The following is a 25,230-nucleotide window of genomic DNA, read 5'->3' as shown; positions in this document are numbered from 1 at the left end:
ATTGACCTCTTATTCTATGCTACTGTGTACTATATGTGTTGAATTTCTTATTTTCCACTGTATTCCCAAGCCTAGGCACAGTACCTGATTAGGCTTTTGGTAAACACTGAATAGCTGCATTCATGCATGCACCACACATGCTAGGTTCTGTGCTTCCTCCTGGAAGCTCATTTAAATTCCCTTCTCTGAACTCTGAAAGTACTTCCCAGAGAAATTAGCATCAAATCAAGTAATGCCTTTAATTATGCGTCACTGCTGCCAACTCTTTGAGGTCCAGAATATGCCTCGTCACAGTAACCCAAAGCTGAACCTGGAGGAAGTAAACATTCAAAAGCTGCATGGTTTTTTCCCATTGAAATGACCAGTTGCTTTGGTATTACTTGGAAACGTTTCTGCCAAGCTGCACAAATGGAATTCAACAACTTACATCATAGCTGGAAGTTTAGTAGACAATATGACATAGTAGTTAAGAACAAGGACTTTAAATGCAGAGAGACCTCAGTTTGAGAACTAGATCTGTCACTTACTCCTCTGTGACCTTGGGCAAGATCCTTAATCTCTTTTAGTCCCAGTTTTCTCATCTCCATAGTGGAGAATAGCATCTTTTTCATAGGAGTTTTATAAGGGATGAATGAGATAATGTATCGTAAAATGCTTAGCTTAAAATTGATAGGTGGTAAATGAATCGGTGAACTTTAGGTGGTATTATTTATGCTATTGTTGGCATTATGGCAGACACTGTCTACATCCCAGCAGTCCAGTTTTAAAAGGAGGCCGGGGGAGGAGGGGAGAGGTTATTGAGCCTCAGAGCAGCTAAGTGACTTGCACAAAGTCACACAGCTAGTTAGTATCTGAGCCAGAACCCACACCCAGCCTCTGTGGCTCCAGAACAAATTCTCTTCCTCTTTACACAGCCCCGGCTCTCAGGATACGTGCTCAGAGAGACTGGCTCCATGAGGCCGAAATAACCAGTCGGTTCATAGTTTGAATGAAAATAAGTCGGTCAGAATGGTTGTTTGGGAGTGCCAGAGACTCATGTACGTTTTGAGAAAATACCAGATTAGGTTCAGGAACTCAAGCCCAGTGTTGGTTGTGTTTTATAGCAAGCGGCGTAACAACGTGGGGAAAGCATTTCTCTTCCTGATGCGTATTGCATATCATTTTGTTGAGACCTAGAAAGTGGATAAGGAACAAAGTCCCAGACATGGGATTTCAGAGGAGAAGCTGACCGTCTGTGGGGCTCAGACAGTCCTGTCCTTGCAGAGCCACGTCCCAGTTTCCATGTGATGACTTGTCAACAGAGGAGGTTCCCTGACAGCTCGGGGCGACGCTTTTTTTTTAACTGGGACTCCCTCCTCATAGTCTGTTTCACCGAACCTCTCCATTAGTAAGACACAGTGAGCAATTCAAGGTCTGACGTGCCCTGGGGTGACAGCCTGGTTTAGGAGATGGTGTGAGGCGGAGGTTAGTGCTCACACTGGCTGCCCCACCCATCCCTTGAGTTGCCTTCCTTCCTCTCCTCCTTCTTGGACCTGATGGTACCTGCTGCTACCAGTTCAGCCTTGGGAGTTCCATTCCTGCTACTCTTCTCTTTAAACTTCTTCGTTTTATAAATCCAAAAGGCCACACCAGGTTAAGAAAGCTAGATTTGTGAAAGAGCTGAGACTCTCCTGCTGAGTTAGCATTTTAACATTCTTAGATCCTCTATGGACAAAGAGTTGAAAGAAACAGACATTTTAATATATCTTTTTCTCAGAGAAACTGTAAAATTGACCCATCTCTCTTGTTTTTCAGATAGACCACATGGTGCAGGGCCATGCTGCCTTCCCTGAACTACAAGCCAAGGCCACTGCCAGGTAACTGCCCTCTCTCTTCCCCACACGGTCCACGCATGACGCACTGAGGGCATTTGCTTTAGGCACCTGCATGGTTTTCAGATCATGTGGGCAGTGAAAATACCTGGCAGTCCTTGGTGATAAGACAGGCATCTGGATGATCCAGAGCGTGCATGTATGAGTTTTCAAAATGATCTAAGAGAATTCAAAGAACCTAGACATCCCCCAAGAATATGCCAGGGACCATGGATGAGACACGCTGATACAGAAGGAGAAGCATGGATTCTGGAGTCAAAACTTCTTGGGTTCAAAGCCAGTTTCTCTCTTTACTAGCTATGTGACCTAGAGCATGTTATTTAACCTCATTAAGCCTACTTCTTCATCTATAAAACTGAGGATAATAACTGATATGAATGATTTCCAGGATATACTGTTAAGTGAAGAAAGCAGAGTGCAAAGGAGTGTTTATAGTATGCTCCCTTTCATGTAAAAAGAGGGCAACATAAGAAAATATATATGTATCTACTCATCTATGCGAAAGAAATGCAAGAAGGTTAAACCAGAAACTGAGACTGGTTACCCATAGGGGGTGGGCGGGAACGGAATGGAAAGAATCGGGGAATGGGAACAGGTAGAAGGAGGGAGCAACTCATCTCTGAGCATACTTCTTTATATAACTCTAACTCTTAGAACTGTGGTGATGCTTCATGTCCCCCTGAAAATAAAGAGAAGATAGACAGATAGATACATACATACATAGATACCAGGATATATGTGGGTGGTGGAGGTGGGCAATGAAATACAAACAGTAAAAAATGAGCCTGCTCTGTTAATAATAAATAACATAACGACACTAAATGGAGTTTGGGTAAGAAAGGAACTCACCTAAGTAACTTTGAGAAAGGATATTTTGACAGTATGCTGGATGGCTGAAGATAAAAATAACTATACATAAATATGATACGCTAATTACTAAATTTGTTTTTTATAGATGTGTGGGTTAACTATACTGAAAATCTTTTATGTATATACTACATTTGAGCAAATAAATAAATATATTATGGATAATGAGAGCCAGGTTTCCCACAAATAGGGAAAGGGGAAAGTTAAAATGAACCTTATGGTAATGGACGGAAATCAGAGGTATCAGTATCAACTTGTGATTTTTAATATATATGTAGCTGGATATAAATAGAACAAATATAGATATGTATATTCATGTGTGAGTATACATGCATGTATTCCGTAGCTCTCCCTGATGAGATGGCCCAGAAGCAATGACACCCTAGTAGCAGTGTGCACACCTAGCACCCAGGGCTCGGTTTCTAAATACCATTCTAATTGTTCTTCAATAAAAGTAATCAGGACTTCTTGGAAAAAATGATCAATTCCAGGGGTAGGGCAGGGAGAATATGTGAACATTTTGTTGGTGCCAGAAAGTAAGGAAATACTTGAAAAGGAATTGTGGAAGTACACAGGAGCCAACTTGAACAATCTCTCAATGGCCTAATTGGGGACAATTTGATCAACAGAATAAATAATGATAGTATAAAATAACTCCATGGGGGCCAGCCCGGTGGTGCAGCGGTTAAGTGCACACTCTCCTCTTTGGCAGCCCGGGGTTCGTGGGTTTGGATCCCAGACAACGCACTGCTTGTCAGGCCATGCTGTGGCGGCGTCCCATATAAAGTAGAGGAAGATGGGCACAGATGTTAGCCCAGGGCCAATCTTCCTCCTCAACAAAAGAGAAGGATTGGCATTGGATATTAGCTCAGGGCTAATCTTCCTCACAAAAATAAATAAACAAACAAATAAAAAAACTCCATGATGCCATACTGATATAAGTAAACAATTGAAGAAATAAATAGATAGGGAAGGGGGACGGTGTCAAGATGGCAGCGCAGGCAGACTCTGAAGTCACCTCCTCCCACGGACACAATGAATTTACAACTACTCTTGGAAGAATTACCCCTAAGAGGGAACTGAAAACTGGATAAAAAGAATGCCCACAACAAGGGACAGTGCTGACCGAGGTAGAAGAGGCAGAAATTCCTTTCTGGAGAGAAAAAGGCCACCTTCTAGCTGCTGCGCTTCACGGCTGCCCCGGAGCAACCTTAAGCTATGAAGCCTTCCCTGGAGGAGTGGGGGATCTGAGCGGGGGAGCATTACCACGATAAGTAGCTTTTGGACTCAGCACAACTGAGACCAGTGTCAAAATACCTGGTTTTGCTGTCTGTTAACTACAATGGGGAGTACCCCCAGAAAAGCTGTCGGACATAAGGGAGAAAAAGAAAGCTTGCTCTTAAAGGGCCCATAAACAAATTCACCCGTTTCAGAAAGCAGCCTAAAATCGCTGAAAAGAGACTCACTTGATAGGCTCTGGGTGCATCTCGGTGAGAGGTGAGACTTCTCCAGGGACTGACGGAAGCCATTACTGTGACCTAATACAGGCGTGCTGACACAGACACATGCTGGCAGATGCCATTGGAGTTCTTCCCCTGGCCTATTAGCACAGGAGTCCACCCCACCCACTAGAGCACTGATTTAATCCAGCTGAGCCAGGGCAGGCAGCCCGCCCTAGGGACTGGCCCCACCCAACAGCAAGCCCTCAGGCAACTTTGTGGGCCCACATAGGCGGGGTGCCTGGAACCTCTGCAACTGGGTGAGTGGGTCCGCCTCTGTGGGGCAGGGTGTGTGCAAGGAGTGGGCCTGCGTTGATGGAGTGTGTGGGGCCTCTGCAGTGGGGCGACTGAGTCTACTTCAGTGGGTTGGGGTGTGCGTACAGGGCAAGACTGTGTTGACGGGGTGTGTGCCCCTGTGTGGACAGGGTCAGTGGGGCCTGTCAACTGCAGCAGACTTGTGCTTCTCAAAAAGCCACATAGGGGTTCAGCCCCACCTTCCAAAGCCTGAAACAGTTGGGTTCTCCCATGCCTGGGGTCGGCCCCAATCAGCTGCAACCCTGAGAGAGCGGCAGACAGCCTTGCAAGCCAGAGGACTACAGCAATTGTAAGCCCCTGAGCCTAGCAACCAGCCATGCTGGGGGCCTACTCAATTAATAGAAAAACTACAACAGGAATGTGCTATTAGACCTGGCAGCCAGCTGTGGGGGGCTTCCCCACTCCTGCAGAAGTGACTGAAGGGTCCATAGCAGCCACACGCAGCTGAGCATTACTACCAGCTAGCCAGGGGGACAGCCTAGCCTCCTTGGGCACCTTCAGCAAGAGCACCTCTACCACAACAGAAGAACACACATAGCCCACACAGGGGACACTCCTGGAACATTTGGAACTGGCGCTGAGAGGGAAGCACACTGCTGGGCCTCACAATGCATCTTTTACATAAGGTCACCTCTCCAAGATTGGGAGACATAGCTCACCTACCTAATACAAGATATAAGCACAGAGAAAGAGGCAAAATGAGGAGACAAAGGAATACGTTCCAAGTAAGGGAAAAGGACAAAACCCCAGAAAAAAAGCTAAACCAAACAGAAATAAACCATCTACCTGAAAAAGAGTTCAAACAAAGAGTCATAAGGATGCTCACTGATCTTGGGAAAAGAATGGATGAACTGGGGCTGGCCCAGTGGCACAAGTGGTTAAGTGCACGTGCTCTGCTGCGGCAGCCTGGGGTTTGCCGGTTTGGATCCCGGGTGCACACCGACGCACTGCTTGGCAAGCCATGCTGTGGCGGCGTCCCATATAAAGTGGAGGAAGATGGGCACAGATGTTAGCCCAGGGCCAGTCTTCCTCAGCAAAAAAAGAGGAGGATTGGCATGGATGTTAGCACAGGGCTGATCGCCTCACAAAAAAAAAAAAAAAAAATAGATGAACTCAGTGAGAACTTCAACAAAGAATTGGAAAATATAGAAAAGAACCAATCAGAAATGAAGAGTACAATACTGGGAATGAAAAATTCACTAGGTAGACTCAATAGCAGAGTAGACAATACAGAAGAATGGAGCAGCAAGCTGGATGAAAGACTGGAGGAAATCACCCAAGCTGAACAGGTAAAAGAAAAAAAAATTTAAAAAAATGAGGACAGTCTAAGGGACCTTTGGGACAACATCAGGCACAGTAACATCCATGTTATAGGTGTCCCAGAAGGAGACGAGCAAGATAAAGGGGCAGATAATCTATTTGAAGAAATAATAGCTGAAAACTTTCTTAACCTAAGGAAGGAAACAGATATCCAGGTACAGGAAACAGAGAGAGCACCAAATAAGATAAACCCAAATAGGCCCACACCAAGACACATTATAATTAAAATGTCCAGAATTAAAGATAAACAGAGAATCCTAAAAGCCACAACAGAAAGGCAGCAAGTTACATACAAAGGAAATCCCATAAGTTTGTCAGCTGACTTCTCAGCAGAAACCTTACAGGCTAGAAGAGAGTAGCAGGATATATTTAAAGTGCTGAAAGGCAAAACCTACAGCCAAGAATACTCTACCTGGCAAGGTTATCATTCAGAATGGAAGGAGAGATAAAGAGTTTCCCAGACAAGCAAAAACTAAAGGATTTTATCACCAAGAAACCAGCCTTACAAGAAATGCTAAAGGGACTTATTTAAGCGGGAAAGAGAAGACCACAAATAGGAATAAGAAAATTACCAAAAAAAAAAAAGAACAATAAAATCACTAGTAAAGACAAATATACAATAAAGGTAGGAGATCAACCAACTATGAAGCTAATATGAAGGTCAAAAGTACTAAAATTATCTATTTCCATGATAAGAGAGTAACAGATACACATGTACAAAAAAAGAAGTTAGATATGATATCAAAAACAAAATGTGGGAGGAGGAGAGTAAAGGAGTAGAGCTTTTAGCAAGAGGTCAAATTAAAGAGACCATCAACTTAATATAGATTGCTATATACATAGGTTATTATATATGAACCTCATGGTAATTACAAACCAGAAACCTGTAATAAATACACAAAAAATTAAGAGCAAGGAACCCAAACATAATACTAAAGAAAACCATCAAACCACATGGGAAGAGAGCAAGAGAAGAAGAAAGGAGCAGAGAAGAACTACTAAAGCACCCAGAAAAAAGTTAAAAAATGGCAATAAATACATTCTTATCAGTAGTTACTTTAAATGTCAATGGACTAACTGCTCCAATCAGAAGGCATAGGGTGGCCAACTGGGTAAAAAAACAAGACCCATATATATGCTGCATCCCAGAGACACACTTCAGACCTAAAGACACTCACAAACTGAAAGTGAAGGGATGGACAAAGATATACCATGCAAATGGCAATGAAAAAAAACCTGGGGTAGCAATAGTTATATCAGACAAAATGGACTTTAAAACAAAAACCGTAACAAGAGACAAAGAAGGACACTACCTAATGATCAAGGGAACAATACGACGAGAGGATATAACACTCATAAATATCTATGCACCCAACATAGGAGCACCTAAAAATATAAAGCAATTATTAACAGACATAAAAGGAGAAATAGACAGCAACACAATAATAGTAGGGGACTTTTAACACTCCACTTACACCAATGGATAGATCATCCAAACAGAAGATCAATAAGGAAACACTGGCCTTAAAAGACACATTAGACCAGTTGGTCTTAGTAGATATATACAGAGCATTCCATGCAAAAATCGCAGAATACACATTCTTTTCAAATGCAGATGAAATGTTCTCCAGGATAGATCACATATTAGGCCACAAAACAAGTCTACATAAATTTAAGAAGATTGAAATAGTACCAAGCATCTTTTCTGACCACAATGTTATGAAACTAGAAATCAATTACAGGAAGAAAATCAGAAAAGCCACAAATTTGTGGAGATTAAACAAAATGCTACTGAACAACAATAGGGTCAATGAAGAAATCAAAGGAGAAATCAAAAAATACCTGGAGACAAATGAATATGAAAATACGGCATGCCAAAATTTATGAGATACAGCAAAAGCGGTTCTAAGAGGGAAGTTTATAGCAATACAGGCCTACCTTAACAAACAAGAAAAATCTCAAATAAACAATCTAACAGTGCACCTAAAGGAACTGGAAAAAGAAGAACAAAAAAGCCCAAAATCAGTAGAAGGAAGGAAATAATAAAAGAGCAGAAATAAATGAAATAGAGACTAAAAAAAAAAAGAAAAAAATCAATGAAACTAAGAACTGGTTCTTTGAAAAAATAAGCAAAATTGACAAGCCTTTAGCTAGACTCACCAAGAAAAATAAGAGAGAAGGCTCAAATAAATAAAATAAAATGAAAGAGGAGAAATTACAACAGACACATCAGAAATACAAAAGATTGTAAGAGAATACTACAAAAAGCTATATGCCAACAAATTAGGTAATCTAGAAGAAATGGATACATTCTTAGAATCATACAACCTTCCAAAACTGAATCAAGAAGAATTAGAGAATTTGAATAGAGCAAACACCGGTAAGGAGTTGAAACAGGAATCAAAAACCTCCCAAAAGATATCCGGGACCAGACGGCTTCCCTGGTGAATTCTACTAAACATTCAAAGAAGACTTAATACCTATCCTTCTCAAACTCTTCCAAAAAGTTGAAGAGGAGGGGAAACTTCCTAACTCGTTCTACAAAGCCAACATCACCCTGATACCAAAACCAACAAGGACAACACAAAAAAAGAAAATTACAGGCCAGTATCACTGATGAACATCAATGCAAAAATCCTCAACAAAATACTAGCAAATCAAATACAACAATACATTAGAAAGATCATACACTATGATCAAGTGGGATTTATTCCAGTGATGCAGGGATGGTTCAACATCTGTAAATCAATCAACGTGACACACCACATTAACAAGAGGAAGAATAAAAATCACATGATCATCTCAATAGATGCAGAGAAAGCATTTGACAAGATACAGCATCCATTTATGATAAAAACTCTGAATAAAATGGGTATAAAAGAAAAGTACCTCAACATAATAAAGGCCATATATGACAAACCCACAGCTAATATCATCCTCAATGGAGAAAAACTGAAAGCTATCCCTCTAAGAACAGGAACCAGACAGTGATGCCCACTTTCACCACTCCTATTTAACATAGTATTGAAAGTCCTAGTCAGAGCAATCAGGCAAGAAAAAGAAATACAAGGGATCTAAATTGGAAAGGAAGAAGTGAAAATGTCACTATTTGCAGATGACATGATTTTATATATAGAAAACCCTAAAGAATCCATGAAAAAAACTTTTAGAAATAACAAGTGAATATGGTAAAGTTGCAGGATACAAAATCAACATGTAAAAATCAGTTGCATTTCTTTACACTAACAACGAAGTAGCAGAAAGAGAAATTAAGAATACAATCCCATTTACAATTGCAACAAAAAGAATAAAATACCTAGGAATAAACTTAACCAAAGAGCTGAAAGACCTGTACACTGAAAACTATAAAACACTGTTGAAAGAAATAGAAGACACAAAGAAATGGAAAGATATTCCATGCTCTTGGATTAGAAGAATTAACATAGTTAAAATGTTCATACTTCCTAAAGCAATCTACAGATTGAATGCAATCCCTGTCAGGGTTCCAACAACATTTTTCACAGAAATAGAACAAATAATCCTAAAATGTATGTGGAACAACAAAAGACCCCAAATAGCCGAAGGAATCCTGAGAAAAAAGAACAAAGCTGGAGGTATCACACTCTCTGATTTCAAAATATACTACAAAGCTATAGTAATCAAAACAGCATGGTACTGGCACAAAAACAGACACACAGATCAATGCAACAGAATCAAGAGCCCAGAAATAAACCCACACATCTATGGACAGCTAATATTCAACAAGGGAGCCAAGAACATACAATGGAGAATACAAAGTCTCTTCGATAAATGGTCTTGGGAAAACTGGACAGCCACATACAAAAGAATGAAAGTAGACTGCTATCTTATACCATACACAAAAATTAACTCAAAATGGATTAAAGACTTGAATATAAGACCTGAAACCATGAAACTTCTAAAAGAAAACATAGGCAGGATGCTCTTCGACAATGGTCTTAGTAGCATATTTTCAAGCACCATGTCTGACTGGGCAAGGGAAACAATAGAAAAACAAATGGGACTACATCAAACTAAAAAGCTTCTGCACAGCAAAGGAAACCATCACCAAAACAAGAAGACAACCTGACAATTGGGAGAAGATATTTGCAAACCATATATCTGATAAGGGGTTAATATCCAAAATACATAAAGAACTCATTCATCTCAACAACAAAAAAACTAACAGCCCAATTAAAAAATGGGCAAAAGATCTGAATAGATATTTCTCCAAATAAGATAAACAGATGGCCAACAGGCACATGAAAAGATGTTCATCATCACTAATTATCAGGGAAATGCAAATCAAAACTACAATGAGATATCACCTCATGCCCGTCAGAATGGCTATAATTAACAAGACAGGAAATAACAAGTGTTGGAGAGGATGTGGAGAGAAGGGAGCTCTCGTACACTGCTGGTGGGAGTACAAGCTGGTGCAGCCACTATGGAAAACAGTGTGGAGATCCCTCAGAAAGTTAAGAATAGAACTGCCATACTGTCCACCTATTCCATTGCTTGGTATTTATCCAAAGAACTTGAAAACATGAACGCGTAAAGATACATACATGCGCCCCTATGTTCTTTGCAGCATTATTCACAATAGCCAGGACTTGGAAGCAACCAAGGTGCCCACCAAAGGACTAATGGGTAAAGAAGACATGGTATATATACACAATGGATACTACTCAGCCATAAAAAAGGATGAAATCTGGCCATTTGTGACAACATGGATGGACCTTGAGGGTATTATGCTAAGCGAAATAAGTAAGAGGGAGAAAGTCAAATACCATATGATCTCACGCATAAGTAGAAGATAAAAACAACAACAAACAAATACATAGAGACAGAGATTAGATTGGTGGTTACCAGAGGGGAATGGGGGAGGGAAGAGGGTGAAAGGGGTGATTAGGCACATGTGTGTGGTGGTGGATTGTAATTAGTCTTTGGGTGGTAAACATGATGTAATTTACACAGAAATCGTAATATAATGATGTACACCTGAAATTTATATAATGTTATAAACCAATGTTGCCACAATAAGAAAATAAAATAATAAATTTACAAAACAATAAATAGGGAAAAAGCACAGATCTTCTTGTCCACTGTGAGGACAATGGACTTAAAATTAATAAATGTAGAAGAAATAATGGAAATAGAAAATCATCATTAGGCAAATACCACAGTAATAATTATTGCAGGCAAGAATCATCAGTGGATGCTAAAATTAGTGAGTGAGTATGATGTAAAGCAGGATATTTGCATAGTCCCACAGTATCTCACTACAAGACATTCTTATTAATATAAAAGGAAAAATAGTTACTTCACAGTGGAGAAATCTGGCAGGCAACACCTTACCTAAGTGATCAAAGGTAACAATACTGGCAATAAGATATGTCAACATCTTTTACCGCTTTTCATGATGCACTGAGAAGGACACAACATCATTTCTGTAATATTCTTGCCACAAATGCATAACCTCAGTATAAACATGAGAAAACATCAGACAATCCCAAATTGAGGGACATTCTACAAGATTATTAGCCAATATGCTTCAAAAGAAGATTATGAAACTTAAAGAATTGCTGAAGAACCATCCCAGATCGGAGGAGACTAAGGAAATACTACAACTAGAAACACGGTAGGATCATGGATTAAATCCTCGACCAGAAAAAGGACATTAGTGTGGGAGAAAGTGTCAAAATTAGAATAAGTCTGTAGGTTAGTTAATACTATTGTATTTATGTTGATTCCTTTGATGATGAGTGTAAGGGAGTCTGTGTACTATTTCTGCAACTTTTCTGTAAATTTAAAATTATTTTGAAATAAAAAGTTTCAAAAATAATAAATGAATTTCATGATAATGCTTAGTTGTTGGGCTTTTAAACAAAAGTTAAATATTAATATTATAATATTAATATTAACAAAGAAACCCCATGTAGCCAGTACATGACAAAAGAGAGACAGTCTAAGGTGGAGGTTAATACAGACGCTGGAGCCAAATTGCCTGTGTCTCGGCTTCACCCCTTAGTAGCTGTGTCCCCCTGAGCCATTTACTTAACCTCTTTGTGCCTTAGTACTTCACTGTAAAGGGAAATAATAGTAGTAAACACCTCATAAGGTTGTTGAGAAAATTGAATGAATTCGAGTAGTGTCTGGCACATAGTGACAATTGTCAAGCTGTAATAGGTATTCAGTAAATGATAGTGGTAGTGATAGAAGTTATCATTATGGTCGTTGTAGTTACTTAATAGACATTTTCATCCCACCAAGGGACTGACATTCTCAAGGAGAGTCACTCCTGCACAGAGCCGAATGACATGCAAACTGTACTAGAATAGAAGCGATGTGAAGTTGGCTGTAGAGAAGGAGGATTGATCCTGAGGTGGAGTTGGAGATGCTTGACAAGCCTTCCCTTCTAGAAGTTTCTAGTTAGAATGCCATTGCTGCTGAGAGGGGTCCCACCACATAACGTCATCAGCTAGCAGTTTAGTTGGCTTAGAGAGCACATAAAACCTAGAGCAGGGGTTCCTAACTTCACATCATCAGTGAACCCCTTAATTGGTGATTTGCTGTGACTTGGGGCTCTCTGAAAACAGCAATGCAGGTCACTCCTATCTCAGAGCTTAGCATCAACAAATCCTATTTGAAACTGTAGAAACAAATGTTGATAAACAACAGATTTAGTATTTTATACGCTTGATTTATCATAATCCTTTTAGGCCCCATCCCTGAAGACAAATGTTTTCGGAGCTTATAAATTAAGTAAACAATAACTAGACGTGCCCATGCATGTAAGTGGCAACCAGAGTCTCTCTCCATGTGGGGCCAAATATCTGGGTATTTCACTCCTTGGCCAGAGATTGCCTTACATTGATTATAGCTTCAGCTCTTTTCCTCTAAACTGCCCATTATTGTCTTAATTCTCTTATAGAACCTTCACTACCAATGTCTCAGAATGAGGTTCTGGTGATGGCAGGGTTTGGTGGGAAGATGTTGGCATAATCCACAAGTGCTGGATTCAAGGTTGGCAGCAGAGCCAAGGTTGAATTCCAGGTCCTTTGACTGTCTGATGAGTGTCTTATGAGTACTTATGATACAAGAGTGAACAAAGCAAAAAAAAGTCCCTACTTTCATGAAAATTGTACTCACACACACAGACACACACACATGTGTATATACGTATATTTGTGTGTGTGTATATGTGTGTTTATACGTGTGTATGTGTGTGTCTATATAAAAATAGAGAGAGAGAGAAAGCGATTGAGAGAGAGAGAGCACGCACGCCAGGAATTGGTAAGTGTTCTAAAGAAACATAGAGATGAGTAAGGAGACATAGAACGAGGGATGTTGGGGTGATGGATGGGAGCTATTTCCGGTGGGTAAGCCATCCTTGATGGGGTGACACTTGAGCAGGTCTCTGAATAAAGATGGGGAGCAAGCCATGGTTCTAGGGGAAGATCTCTTTAGACTGAAGGAACAGCAAGTCAGCCTGGAGGCAGCAGCCAGCTTGTCAGGCTCAGTGGACATTCTGAAAGCCACTGTGGCTGGACCAAAATGGGAGGGAACTGGGCACAGATGGGGGGCTGCAAGTTAACCAGGGGCCAAACCATGCAGGTCATTTAGAAAACTGTAAGAACACTGGACTTTGCTCACAGTTTTCGTTTTTGAGCAGGGAAAAGACACGATCAAATTGACCTTTTAAAAGGATTACTTTGGCTGCTCTGTGGGGAGTAAACTAGACCATTGGTGGGGAGGGAGGGACAGAGTAGAAGATATGGCCCCTGACCTCAGTGAGCTTACAGTCTGCTGGAGAGGGAAGACTGTAAACAGAGAAGCCAGCCTGTTCTGAGTTACTTTTGCAGAGGTCACTGCAAGCAGTCGTCATTTCTCATTGTGATTCTGTGGGTGTCAGGTCCCTTAGGATTGGAAGCATGAAGTTCTGCTAATTCACATTCTGTCTCTCAACCTGTCTTTCGTTTCTCCTACTTTCCCTGGATTTTTCTGTTATTCCTTTGAAGACAATCAATTTTTCTTTCTTTCTTTTTTGTTTTTTTTTCCTTTTTTTTGCTAAGGAAGATTTGCCCTGAGCTAATGTCTATTGCCAATCTTCCTCTATTTTGTATGTGGGTCACCACCATAGCATGGCCAAGAGTGGTGTAGGTCCATGCCCAGGAACCGAACCTGGGCCGCTGAAGCAGAGTGTGCCGAACTTAACCACTAGGCCACCGGTGCTGTCCCCAATTTTTCTTGATCTGATTTATTGCTCAAACCTCTTTTGCTTCTGTGATTCCCATAATCCTGTTGAGGATCAATTTCTTAAAACGCACTGGTCCCCCATATGCTAGATCTCAGGGTACATTTAAATCCTCTCATTAAAATCTGTATAAATCCCTCTGGAGCAAGGAAAGGAAAAGAAAAGCCAAGAATATTTATTAAGAATTTTCAGTGTGCCTGGCACTCTGCTTCTTAGTGATAGTTTTATATATATTATCTCATTTAATTTTAAATGAGGAAATGAGTATTACAGGGAGCTCTCAGACTCCACTTCTAAAGATTGTTCTCACTTTCCATTCTACTCTTGTGTTTTCAGGTTGCTCCCTTGGCCTTTATGGCTTCTTCCACCTCGGTCCCTCAGTCTGAGAACTGGGACCATCAGTCTATCAACAAGTTTTTACTTAGGCTCCCGGGCAATCACAGAACCAGGGTGAAAATATTAACACCTTTTATCCCCTAGGATATGCCAGGATAATCAGTGAATTCTTGATGGCTCGTTTGGCTTCTGTTTTGCATGCAAGGATAAGAAAGTGCTCATGGCATTGGGGTCCTCCCAAGAAGACTTAGGGCTTTGCTGACTTAGGAAATAGATTCTCCATTTTCTACTTCTCAGCTGGTTACCTGTAGCCCAGCACCGTGCCTGGCAAGTGAGTGGAAGTGGTTGGGGTGCGGGGTGGGGGGAGTGTCACAAAATGTTTGTTCTTTTTCCCTGCCCGCTTCTGAGGTGTACGCCAGCATGCCAGGAACACTGTGTCCCTGTGACTCCAAAGATCCACCCTTTGGCAACCCAGTGCTACCATGAGAAGTAGAGGTATAAACAACCCAGAAATTCCAGTTCTAATATTTTATGTTAGATCTGCATTCGTCCATTCTACGTTTCAATAACTATGCATTGAGCACCTGGTAGGATGAATAAAATGCAGCTCTTTCCTAGAAGAAGTTCAGATTCCAGAGATGGATACAGATAAAGTAAAGAGGCAATTACCATATGGTGGAGGAAGTTCCATTCATCCATTTGATGTACACTCTTGAGTGGTACTATGCACCAAGTTCTCTGCTAAATCCTGAATATATACTGGTGATGGTCTGCCTTCGTGTGGCTTAAAGTCCAGAGGAGGCCATAGGTAATCAACAAGTGAATAAGTCTACAGTGACCACGCCTGATATGAAAGAGACAAACAGAATGCAGTAGTAGAATATCAAGGAAGCCCCGTTTAGATAAGGTGGTCAAGGAAGCCCTGGCTGATGGAGGGACAGTTAAGATCTAAAGGATAAAAAGGAGCTAACCATGTGAAGAGCACTCCAGGCTAACGGACTGACATATGTGTAAGCCTTGAAGAGAAGGCTGAGGAATTGATATTAGACCACAAACCACAGTGAGCAAGGGGAGGTTGGAGACCAGGGCAGGGTCTGGATCATCCAGGGCCTTATACCAAGGTGAGAAAGTGATTTTATCCAAGGGACAGTAATTAGCCATTGCAGGATTCTAAGCAGGGAAATAATGTAATCAGTGTTGCTGCAGAATATCTCTTTATTCCCAAACCAGAGAGCACAGGTTTTACTGTCAAACTCCCAACATAGGTGATGAGGGCAGGTGGCATTGCACTCCTGAAAGTACTTGAAGATGTCAGGATCCCTCCTCCTTTTCTCTGGTGATGCTGGGATTGGAGATGTGAGGAGGGGAGCTGAGGCAGTTGTGTTCAGTGTAGGTTGGTATGTCAGCATGGGCAGTGAAAGGAGCATGGGTCCAAGAATGGCCTCCAAGGGGTGGCATCAAAGATGAGTCTGGGGTGTGATTGACACAGGCAGGTGAAGAAGGCAAGGAAGAGAATTCTCGGCAAGAGGGAGCAGAAGAGGCAAACATTCAGAGACATATTATGAAAATTAAAAGTGGTTTGGTGTGGTTACAGCGTGGCGTGTGCAGGGGTGAGGAGGAAGGAGGAATGGAAGATGTGTATGAAATACCGCAATGTCGGGAGAGCTGGATAATGAAGAACATCTTATGCCAGGCGAGAAAGTTTGTGCTTCTTCTTGAGGACAGTGGGGAGGAACGACTGAAGGGTTTCAGGTAGGGTGGAGTCATAATCAGAGCTGCATTTTAGAAAAATCACCCAGGAAGGAGTGCAGAAAACCTAGTTGTGGGGGGGCAAGATTTCAAGCGGGGAGATAAGTTAGGAAGCCAAAGCTCTAATCCCAGCATTTGAAGGTGGCCTGAATAAAGTAGAAACAGTTGAGCTGGAGAGAAGTTTGCTGATTAGAGGAATATTTGAGATAATAAAGTTGACAAATCTTGGTGAAAATTAGATTTGGGAGGTGAGGGGGAGAGAGAGTCAAAAATGATACCCGCTCTGACTCTGTCCCCCAAATGGTTGCTCGAGCAGCCCCTTAAATGAGATTGGCTTTGATTAGACCAAAGAACACAGAAGGAAGAGGGAGAATGCCAGAAAAGATGATGTGTGTCATATTAGACATTTTTAGTTGTGGTCCCTGTGGGCATCCGAGAGGAAGCATTTGCTGGGTGGTTGGATATTAGACCTGGAACTCATGAGAGAGAAATGAGCAGGAGATGGGCATGCACTTGGAAGTCCTCAGCCCTGGGTGGTAACCGGGGGCGTGAGAGGAGGATGGATCACCCAAGGGTATATAAAGAGTGAGAAGAGGGACAAGGACAGAGATCTGAGAGACTTCAGATATGTAAGGGACAAGCAAAGGAAGAGAACCAGCTGGAGAGGAGGCAGGAAAACTAGAGTATTGTGTCCTGGAAATGGGAAAGAGAACGAATGAGTAAAAAATGATCAAGTGGTGCAAAATGCAAGAGTTCAAGTAAAATCAAGGCCATTGGAGTTATCAACTGAGAGAGTGGTGTTCCTCACATGGGAGTTCCAGTAGAGTGGGACAGGCAGAGTACGTATGCAGTGGGTCAGGAAGTAAGCAAGCTTCTTTTCTAAGACTTTCCCTTACTCCTGGAAAGGGCATCAATGTCTTCTGTTAGACCATGTATCGTCATTTTTGGTTTGAAATTATGGTCACCATGCTTCTGGGTAGCCTATGAACCCAAAGAATTAAATGATTTTTGGAGATGTAGGAGAGTGTGGAGATTCAGGGGTGCTGTCTGCACTTAAGACTGTAAGCGATAAAGTCTGAAAAAATCTTCCCTGACTCTTGGGTTATTTTTAAGCTAGAAATTAATTTCCCGTGATAGGAAGGGAGAGGAAACTATTTACCGATCACCTATTGTTTTATAGTGCTCAGGACTCTATATTTAATCTTCGTAGAGGCCTATGAGGTAAAAGTATTAGCCTTAATTGCAAAAAAGTAAATGAGGCTTAGAGGTTAGTGTACCCTATCACCCCCTGGCACGTGGTGAAGTCACTTTGTGACTGTTAGAAGTATATTTTCTTCATCACACGCAATGGGAGTAGGACAGAAAGAATTCCTCGTTCTGAGAGAGGACATATGAGCCTGGAGTTCATGAGAGGGAGGGAGAACGGTCCACTTGAAATAGTTAACATGTGATTCTCGAGCTGGAGGAGGGCAGACCGCCATTTGAAAAGGAATTGATAAAACATACAAATGGAACAAAGTCAGAACCAAAAAGGCATCGTGCAAGTTTAAATTATGTGAATAATGATGTGTGTTCGTTATTTTAATGTTTTCCAAGTGCACTTCATTTTGAATAATATACTCAGATAGTACACATGGTGAGGTATAATTGAAACAACATGCAGGAGAAGGGCTGCATTCAGAGAATAAACATCCAGCTGGGGGGAGGTTAGGAGTCAAAGGGGGTGAGCATATGCCCCATCCCCAGGGATCTCATTAGTGCGGGAGGGACCATATATGTGGAGGCTAAATGAATCTTACTGTTTGCAAAGACCTGCAGTAAATGAGACAATGACAAATCAATAGTAATTAGGTCTATAGGTTCTTATTGACCCAGATGTCTGAAACCAAATGCCCTGCTCTGAGATTCCTTGAGAGACAAATGAAAAGATTTATAGACACACGCTTCTTTAAAAAGACAATCCCTTACTCGAAGTGCAGGGATGCTACTCTGAAGCGAGATGCTGCTAGAATTAGCGCAGACTCTTGACTTCTGGCTAGAAAGGATGTTCTCGTGGCTTTTGCTGTCGGTGTGGTTCCTGTTGGACCAGTAGCAGAGAGAACTGGAAAATAGGAAACCAGGATGTGATCATGTTCTACCCAGAGACATGGTTCTAGCCCTGCCTTCCCTGGGGCCTCAGAGGGTCCTTTCCTAACACTAACATAGAGTCAGGCTAAAACGGGGTTTGAGCGTGGGGCTCTGATGAGTCATTTCTGACCTGGGATACGATAGCACCTGGCTTCAGACTCACGCAGAGAAGGCTTTAACTTTGGACTTGACCACGTGCCTTCACCTCTTTGAGTGTCCCCTTTAGGGATGGTGACAGTCCTCACTCACAGGCTGTGGCTGAAGGCCCGGTGCACACCCTGGGAGAGGCAGTCGATGTTGCTGTGGTTGGTGAGCCTCGTCCCGACAGTGTCATCCTCATGTGATCTAAGGCCGAGATTTTTACAGATGGGAATGAGGTGTCACGGCAAGAAGCAAAGAGACTGTCTCGGAGGTGGAACCCCCCTCACCTCCACCGCACACATGCCACACGCACACCCTCACACTCACACTCACTCATGCACTTACATGGAGCTCTTTTGCTTTTCTATAGTTTCTATACTGGAGTTCCACATCAAATTTTTATTTAATAAAAGAGTTTAAAAACCACTGCTCTACTTGTTTGTTTCTTTAAACGTAGTTTAGAAAACTTTGGGAAATTTCATGGGATCCATAGGGCCACTCACAGTGTCAAAAAATTAGATCTACAAATCGCTAAGCTGTACTCCTAGAACACTTTTTAAATGTAGATAATAAATATTATCTTAAGTATCTTTGATATTAACCTCCCTCAGACATTGATTTCCTATACTTTTTTTCTGCCATTATTCAAGCCATGTTTTTAACCTTTAAAGCTATGGTTCCAAGGACACCAGTGGGAAGTGGCATGGATGCCAACCTCTGATATACCCACTTTTTTCTAGAATCATTGGTTCAGGACTTTGAGAAGGAAACACCTCTAAAGCAGGGAAGGGTAACCAGCTTTAGTCTTTGTTCTGTGCGGTGGGATTTAACCCAGTGAGGTAGGTGTTGTTATACCCATTTTATGCATGGGAAAACTGAAGTTCAGAGCGGTGAAGTCACTGGCCCGTGTTACCCAGCTAGGACAGGTAGAACCAAGATCTGACCCCAGGACTGCCTTGACCTCCAAGCCCATCACCTCTCTCGCCTCTCAGCTGAACATGTATAGCTGAGGGAGGTGGTCAGACTCCCTCATTTGACATGTGCAGTAACTGAGGCTTACAAAGGAGAAAGGACTAATGCAATGTCCTTTGCCCATGTTTAGGCTGGAAATCAGGTCTCCTAACTTCTGGTCCTAAATGCATTCTCTCCATTGTATCACTTCCCTAAGCAAACTCCTATCCTGAGTCCAGAAACTTATATTTATCTCCATTCGTCACATCATTATTATTACAATTAGGAATACTGATTTTAAAAAATCCTTTACATATGTACAATATTGTACAGTTTACAAAATGCTGTGTCTTCACATCCGTAGTCTCCTTTGATCTTCACAATAACCCTGTGAGGTCAGTTGGACAGGGATTATGGTATCTGTTTTTACAGATGCAAAGAGAGTGGTTCAGAAAGTGGTTACACACCTACTAGGGGGTAAAGCCATTTCTGGACCTGGTCTTCTGATCCCAGACCTTCCCCCTTTCCACTAGAACTAGTGGAAAGTGATAGTAATAGTCTCAGTGTTAGTACCATGTGATTTGACAGTACGGTATGCTGCTTTCTGTGGGTTTGGGGTGGTTTCTTTGCTGAAGCTTTGGGGACCCTGCTTACTTTCTGGATTTGTTATGGAAGTACATATGGTTTCTTTCTGCAGAACAATTTGCTCCCTGGCCCTACCCGCCACCCCCTTTAAAAACAAAATCCACTTCTCTTCCAGATGCCAGAGTGTATATGCGTATTTGAACAGTCACCTGGATCTGATTAAGAAGGCTCAGCCCGTGGGTTTCCTCACTGTTGATTTACATGTTTGGCCAGATTTCCATGGCAACCGGTCTCCCTTAGCAGATCTGACACTAAAGGGCATGGTAAGTAACAGCCAGTCCTTGCACGAAGGTAAAGGCAGGCCAAAGGGCTACAAAGTTTGGAAGAAGCAAAGTGAGGGGAAGGGAAAAGAAGAAAAATAAACAAAAGAGGCCAACAGCCCCCTGGCTTCCTGCAGATGTGTTGCTGTTGTGAAGGCTCTTGCTGCTCCCTAGATGATCTGCTGAAAGTTCTCATTGTTTCTCAGTCAATCTTGAGAGCGTTAAAAGCAGTATTTCTTACATTTAGCTGCTGCCGCCTCTTTGTCTCGTGGAGTGGCTGGAAGTCGTGAGCCCCTGCCTGTGTAATTTTTGTGTTTACATCAGTTTGTAGAGTCATGTTTTCCCTCTCCATTCCCAGGCCGCCCGGTAAGTAAGTGAATATTACCACCCATGGTCTTGCTTCCCACAGCCACACATCTGCCTAGGCTCTGAGTCAGGGCTGTTCATAGTACTTGCTAACATTATTAGGATTTCAGATTAAACTTTGGTAAAAGTAAAATACAATTAATAACTTACGTTGGTGGATAAAATCCTTAGTGACCGTTAGGGTCACTTCCAGTGCAGAGATTCTGGGCCCTCCAGGAGGAGCAAGGGTGAACTTGGTAGGGAAGCTCACAACCACCTAAGCTAAGATACAACATCTTGGTGGCCATGCGAGACCGGGCGGCTGAGAGTAGTACAGCCATTGAGAATCATGTTTGAAGACAGATGAACTATGTGAAAGCTGGACGAAAAAAGCTAGGCTTCAGTCGCCAGAGACCACAGATAAGAAAATAAGCCATGAATTCAGAATCCAGGAAGATGTCAAGAAGTTGAGATGCGGAGTGTGAGGTAAATTAAGGCAGGAAATTCAGAATGGAGGCTGTAAGCAATGCAAGATTTAGGCACTGCTTGACAGTGGAACAGGCCTGCTGGCTTGAAGAACTTCAAACCTCAAAATTCTATGGTTTGTGGTCCGTTTTATTGATATTTTTTTAAATATTTGTATGATGCCAACAGGAAGATCTGATCTTTATTTTCATTACCTAGTTGACATAATCAACTTCTGCTAATAAAAGGGAGTCATAGTGAAAAGAAAAGAAAATTGGACACAGCAAAAGTTATGTCTGTCTGGAGTCCATGAAGCATGCCCACACAACAAATAATGAGTTTGGCCTCCTCATTTGGCCTGTGGAAGAAGAAGAGGACTGTCCAGAGAGGGTCATGTGGCCACAGACTGCAGCTAGAGAGCTGTACTTTCAGATAACCGACTCTGGGTACAAACAGAGGTTTGGGGAGGTTAGGGGAAGAACACATGTTATATGGGTACAAAAATGAGTGTCTTAATTAGAGACAAATATCTGAAGTTAAATATAGTAAACACTTAAAATGTTAAAGAAGTTAAGAAGCATGAACAGTTTATAAAATGACCCCAAAACAAAGCAGGGTTGTATAGGAAAATGATGATGGCTCTGGAGTCCTTCCCTTGAGTCCCTCCCTTGCCCACATCTGTGGTACCCAGCTTCAGCACCCAGCATAGCAGGTGCTGTGGTTCCCAGTGGCTTTTGTCTGTTTCTTAAAACGAAGGCTGACACCCAGAGACTCAAGAATTTCCGTCAGAGGATATTCTAGTAAAGGTGACCCAAATGCAGAATGTAATTCCAAAGGAGTCAGTGGAGTGTTTTGAAGAATGCCTGCCTGGGTAGAATAAGTACGAATAAGTACATACTCACCAAAGGAGACTTCTTGCGTAGGGACACATGCCCAACTGTATTGAAAAATCCTGGTATGTTTACTTTTTATAAAACAATATACATACCTCATGTATCGCCTGATATTTCTTAGCAGCAGTTTCCCTTCATAACTGTCCTTGGGTTAGGCTTATGTTGGAATAGCTGTCCCTCCACAAATATACATCACAACACTAGAAGGAGAAGGTGACCTAGATAAGATACAAAGAAGGAAATACTGGGCTAAAATTTTCCCCCAAAATCTCTTTCCCTCAATCCAATTTTGGGTAACATCAAAATAATCACCCTGAAATCTGCCTGTTGTCATATTATCCTTTTGCAGCACCTGCCATGGCTACCATCTCCAGCACGCATTCGGTAAATGTGTATGTGGTACCTCCTGTGTGCCAGGCACTGCTGCAGGTACAGTCAGGGACACCAGCTCTTACGCTCATGGAGCACGTTTCAAGGGAGAGGAGGGAAGTGCTTGATAAAGTGCTAAGTTGAAAAAGTACCTAGCAACGAGGATTGTGAGAGTGATCCCAGCAGGGCACGAACCACACGCGACGACTTCTTTGGGCTCCTGAAACAGTTCTCTGGGCACATACTGAGTGCTTGATGTGTACTTAGTGATGATTGATAGCCAATGTGGGGATAATAAAGAGGTCATCTGTTGTTTGAAAAAACATACATATGAACAATTAGCTAATACTAAATGGATTAGATTGCTACTTACTCTTACTATCCCTATAAATATTTACTACCAGTATTAATGTCCAGGTAAATTAAGATAAGTTCCCATTTTGTCTTAATTATGAGTGCATTTCTCATCAATTAATTAATAATTTTAACAAATTCAGGCACTGCTTTAGTCGGCGGGGGATATGAGTAACTAGACACAATTCCAGCCTTCAGGAAAATTACTGTCTTTGGGGGCAGACAGAATAATGGGGATACGGGGTTAAGCTCCAGGTGCCACTCGCTGTCCAGGGCTCCCTGGATGCGTGGGTGACGATTGCCCAGCCCGGTCTCTGCTGTCAGGAAAGCTTTCGGGTAGGACGTGACATTGACACTGAGTGAAAAGGGGAAAAGGGTTTGGGACCAGGGAAACCACAGTGTATGCAGTGTTCTAGAAGGGAGGAGGGCAAGGCTACAATTTTGGCTCCTTGTTTCATTGTCTAACCAATGATAGTTGCATTTAACATTTTATCTTAGTAATTAAAAAAAAAGGGTTTTCTCAGAGAACCACTGGACACTCCCTATACCCCTTCTGTGTCAGCAGCATGACACTCTCCCAGTTCTTCACTCTCCCAGTTCTTCACTCTCCCTGTGGGTGGCTCTTTTCTCTCACCTGCATTAGACATTCATCTACTCAATAAATACTTATTGATCACCTGCTATTTGCTGGCCTGTGCTAAGCCCAGGGAACACACAGAAAAACAGAAACTGTACCTGTCCCCAGTTCACATGAAAGTGGGCGAGGTAGTTACTGTACATGTGGGAGAGTGTGTGTGTACATAATCATTATACAGTGTGAGCCCTGTAATGTCGACATCTGTGCAAGCCACAGAAGGTGCTCAGTAAATGTCTGAATTTGAATTTTTTTTAGTTGGCATTTGGGTAGCAAGTTCTGATGCGGCCTTTCTCTACTTCACTTGAAAATACCTGTGAGGGCCAGCCCGGTGGCTTAGCGGTTAAGTGCGCGTGCTCCACTGCTGGCGGCCCAGGTTCTGATCCGGGCGTGCACCGACGCCCTGCTTCTCCGGCCATGCTGGGGCCACGTCCCACATGCAGCAACTAGAAGGATGTGCAGCTATGACATACAACTATCTGCTGGGGCTTTGGGGAAAAAAAAAGGAGGAGGATTGGCACAGATGTTAGGTCAGGGCTGATCTTCCTCACACACACACAAAAAAAACGAATCATCACCATTAAAAAAAAAAAAAAAGAAAGAAAGAAAATACCTGTGAAAATGCAAAAAAAGCATAAACTGATGCTGATCTTGACAATTAAGACGACATTCAACTAGGAAAACTAGAATTGACATTCTCAGAGAGAATCTGGGAAGATTTTCCAGAATCTAAAAGACCAAATATAACTCATTTGATAAAGATAATATATGACATATGAACAGAGTAAACCACCAGCCTTCTATGAGTTTGGACCTCTCCACTCTCTGCTCCCTAGCGTAAAAATGCCAGGTCCCTTTAAGCCTAAAAACAGAGCAGTCATCCCTCTACTCTGCTGCTGATGGTTAGGGTTTTTTGTTTTGTTTTTTAGAAGCAGCCAGTGAGTTTAATTTCCCAGAACTACTCCACAACCCAGACCTCATCTTCCCTTTCAGTTCAATCCATTAGGAAACTGCCAAGCCAAGGAGCCAACTGGGCAGGAAATCTGATTTAGGATGAAGGGTGATGCCCTGCATTCTAAGGATCCTGAGTAAAACGGTTAATGAGACAGAGATAGGAAAACCCTGCGAATTTGGAAGAGGGGTGTAGTTTTGCAGGTCTGTTATCTGTTCTAGGGTTGGAAAGCTGGGCAGTGGTGACCCACTTCAGGCCAACAAAATAAAAACTTCTCAACTCTGGGATTGGCAACTGGCTGTAGAACTGAAGAGGCAAATCCAAGTTACCGTGAGTGGGGCTGAGAATAAGTCATGTGTACCGTATGCTGGGAAACACTGAATATGTACAACTCTCTGGTTAAAATGAACAAAAAAAATAATAAACTGAGTCCGTTAGGAAACACATGCTGCATATCAAGAAAAAGAAATATTTTGAACACTTAGGGAAAGGCCTCTTGAAAAATTATTTACTGCTGAAACTAAAAGGAAATATCAAAAACTCCTTGGCATATTCAAAAGGTTGTCTCTACAATATAGGGCAGAAACTTATTAGGAAAAAATGAGTTCAGATGAAAAGGCAGTCAAGTGAGAAGAAAAAGGAAATGATAACGACAACTAAAAATCCAATAGCAGAATTAAAACCTGCATGAAAGACAATAAAAAACATATTTTTACTGAAGTAAATAAGATCAGAGCTGTCATAAGACATAGCATATATTTTAAATTTATTAGAAAAACGTTTTGAGGGTAGGGGCTATGGCTTATTTGCTTTTTTAGTTTCGGCAGTGCTTAGGTCAGAGACGGGCCCTGAATAATTTGAC

At 41.9% G+C, this 25,230-nt stretch overlaps 1 protein-coding gene across 7 annotated transcripts in view; it reads left to right on the top strand.

Annotated features, from left to right (window-relative positions):
* FGGY (FGGY carbohydrate kinase domain containing) overlaps positions 1-25,230 on the top strand; it is a 395,835-nt gene that overhangs the window by 270,091 nt on the left and 100,514 nt on the right. For all 7 annotated transcript variants that reach the window (XM_087445838.1, XM_087445839.1, XM_087445836.1 and 4 more), the window contains 2 exons: positions 1,795-1,856; positions 20,212-20,359. In XM_087445838.1, the coding sequence (XP_087301964.1) occupies positions 1,795-1,856; positions 20,212-20,359 (210 nt within the window). The remainder of the gene's footprint in view (positions 1-1,794; positions 1,857-20,211; positions 20,360-25,230) is intronic.

Source organism: Ceratotherium simum, chromosome 22 (assembly GCF_057802395.1).
Source record: "Ceratotherium simum simum isolate JZ-2026a chromosome 22, ASM5780239v1, whole genome shotgun sequence".
Classification (NCBI taxonomy): Eukaryota; Metazoa; Chordata; class Mammalia; order Perissodactyla; family Rhinocerotidae; genus Ceratotherium; species Ceratotherium simum.
This window is presented reverse-complemented; position numbering and strand designations above follow the sequence as displayed.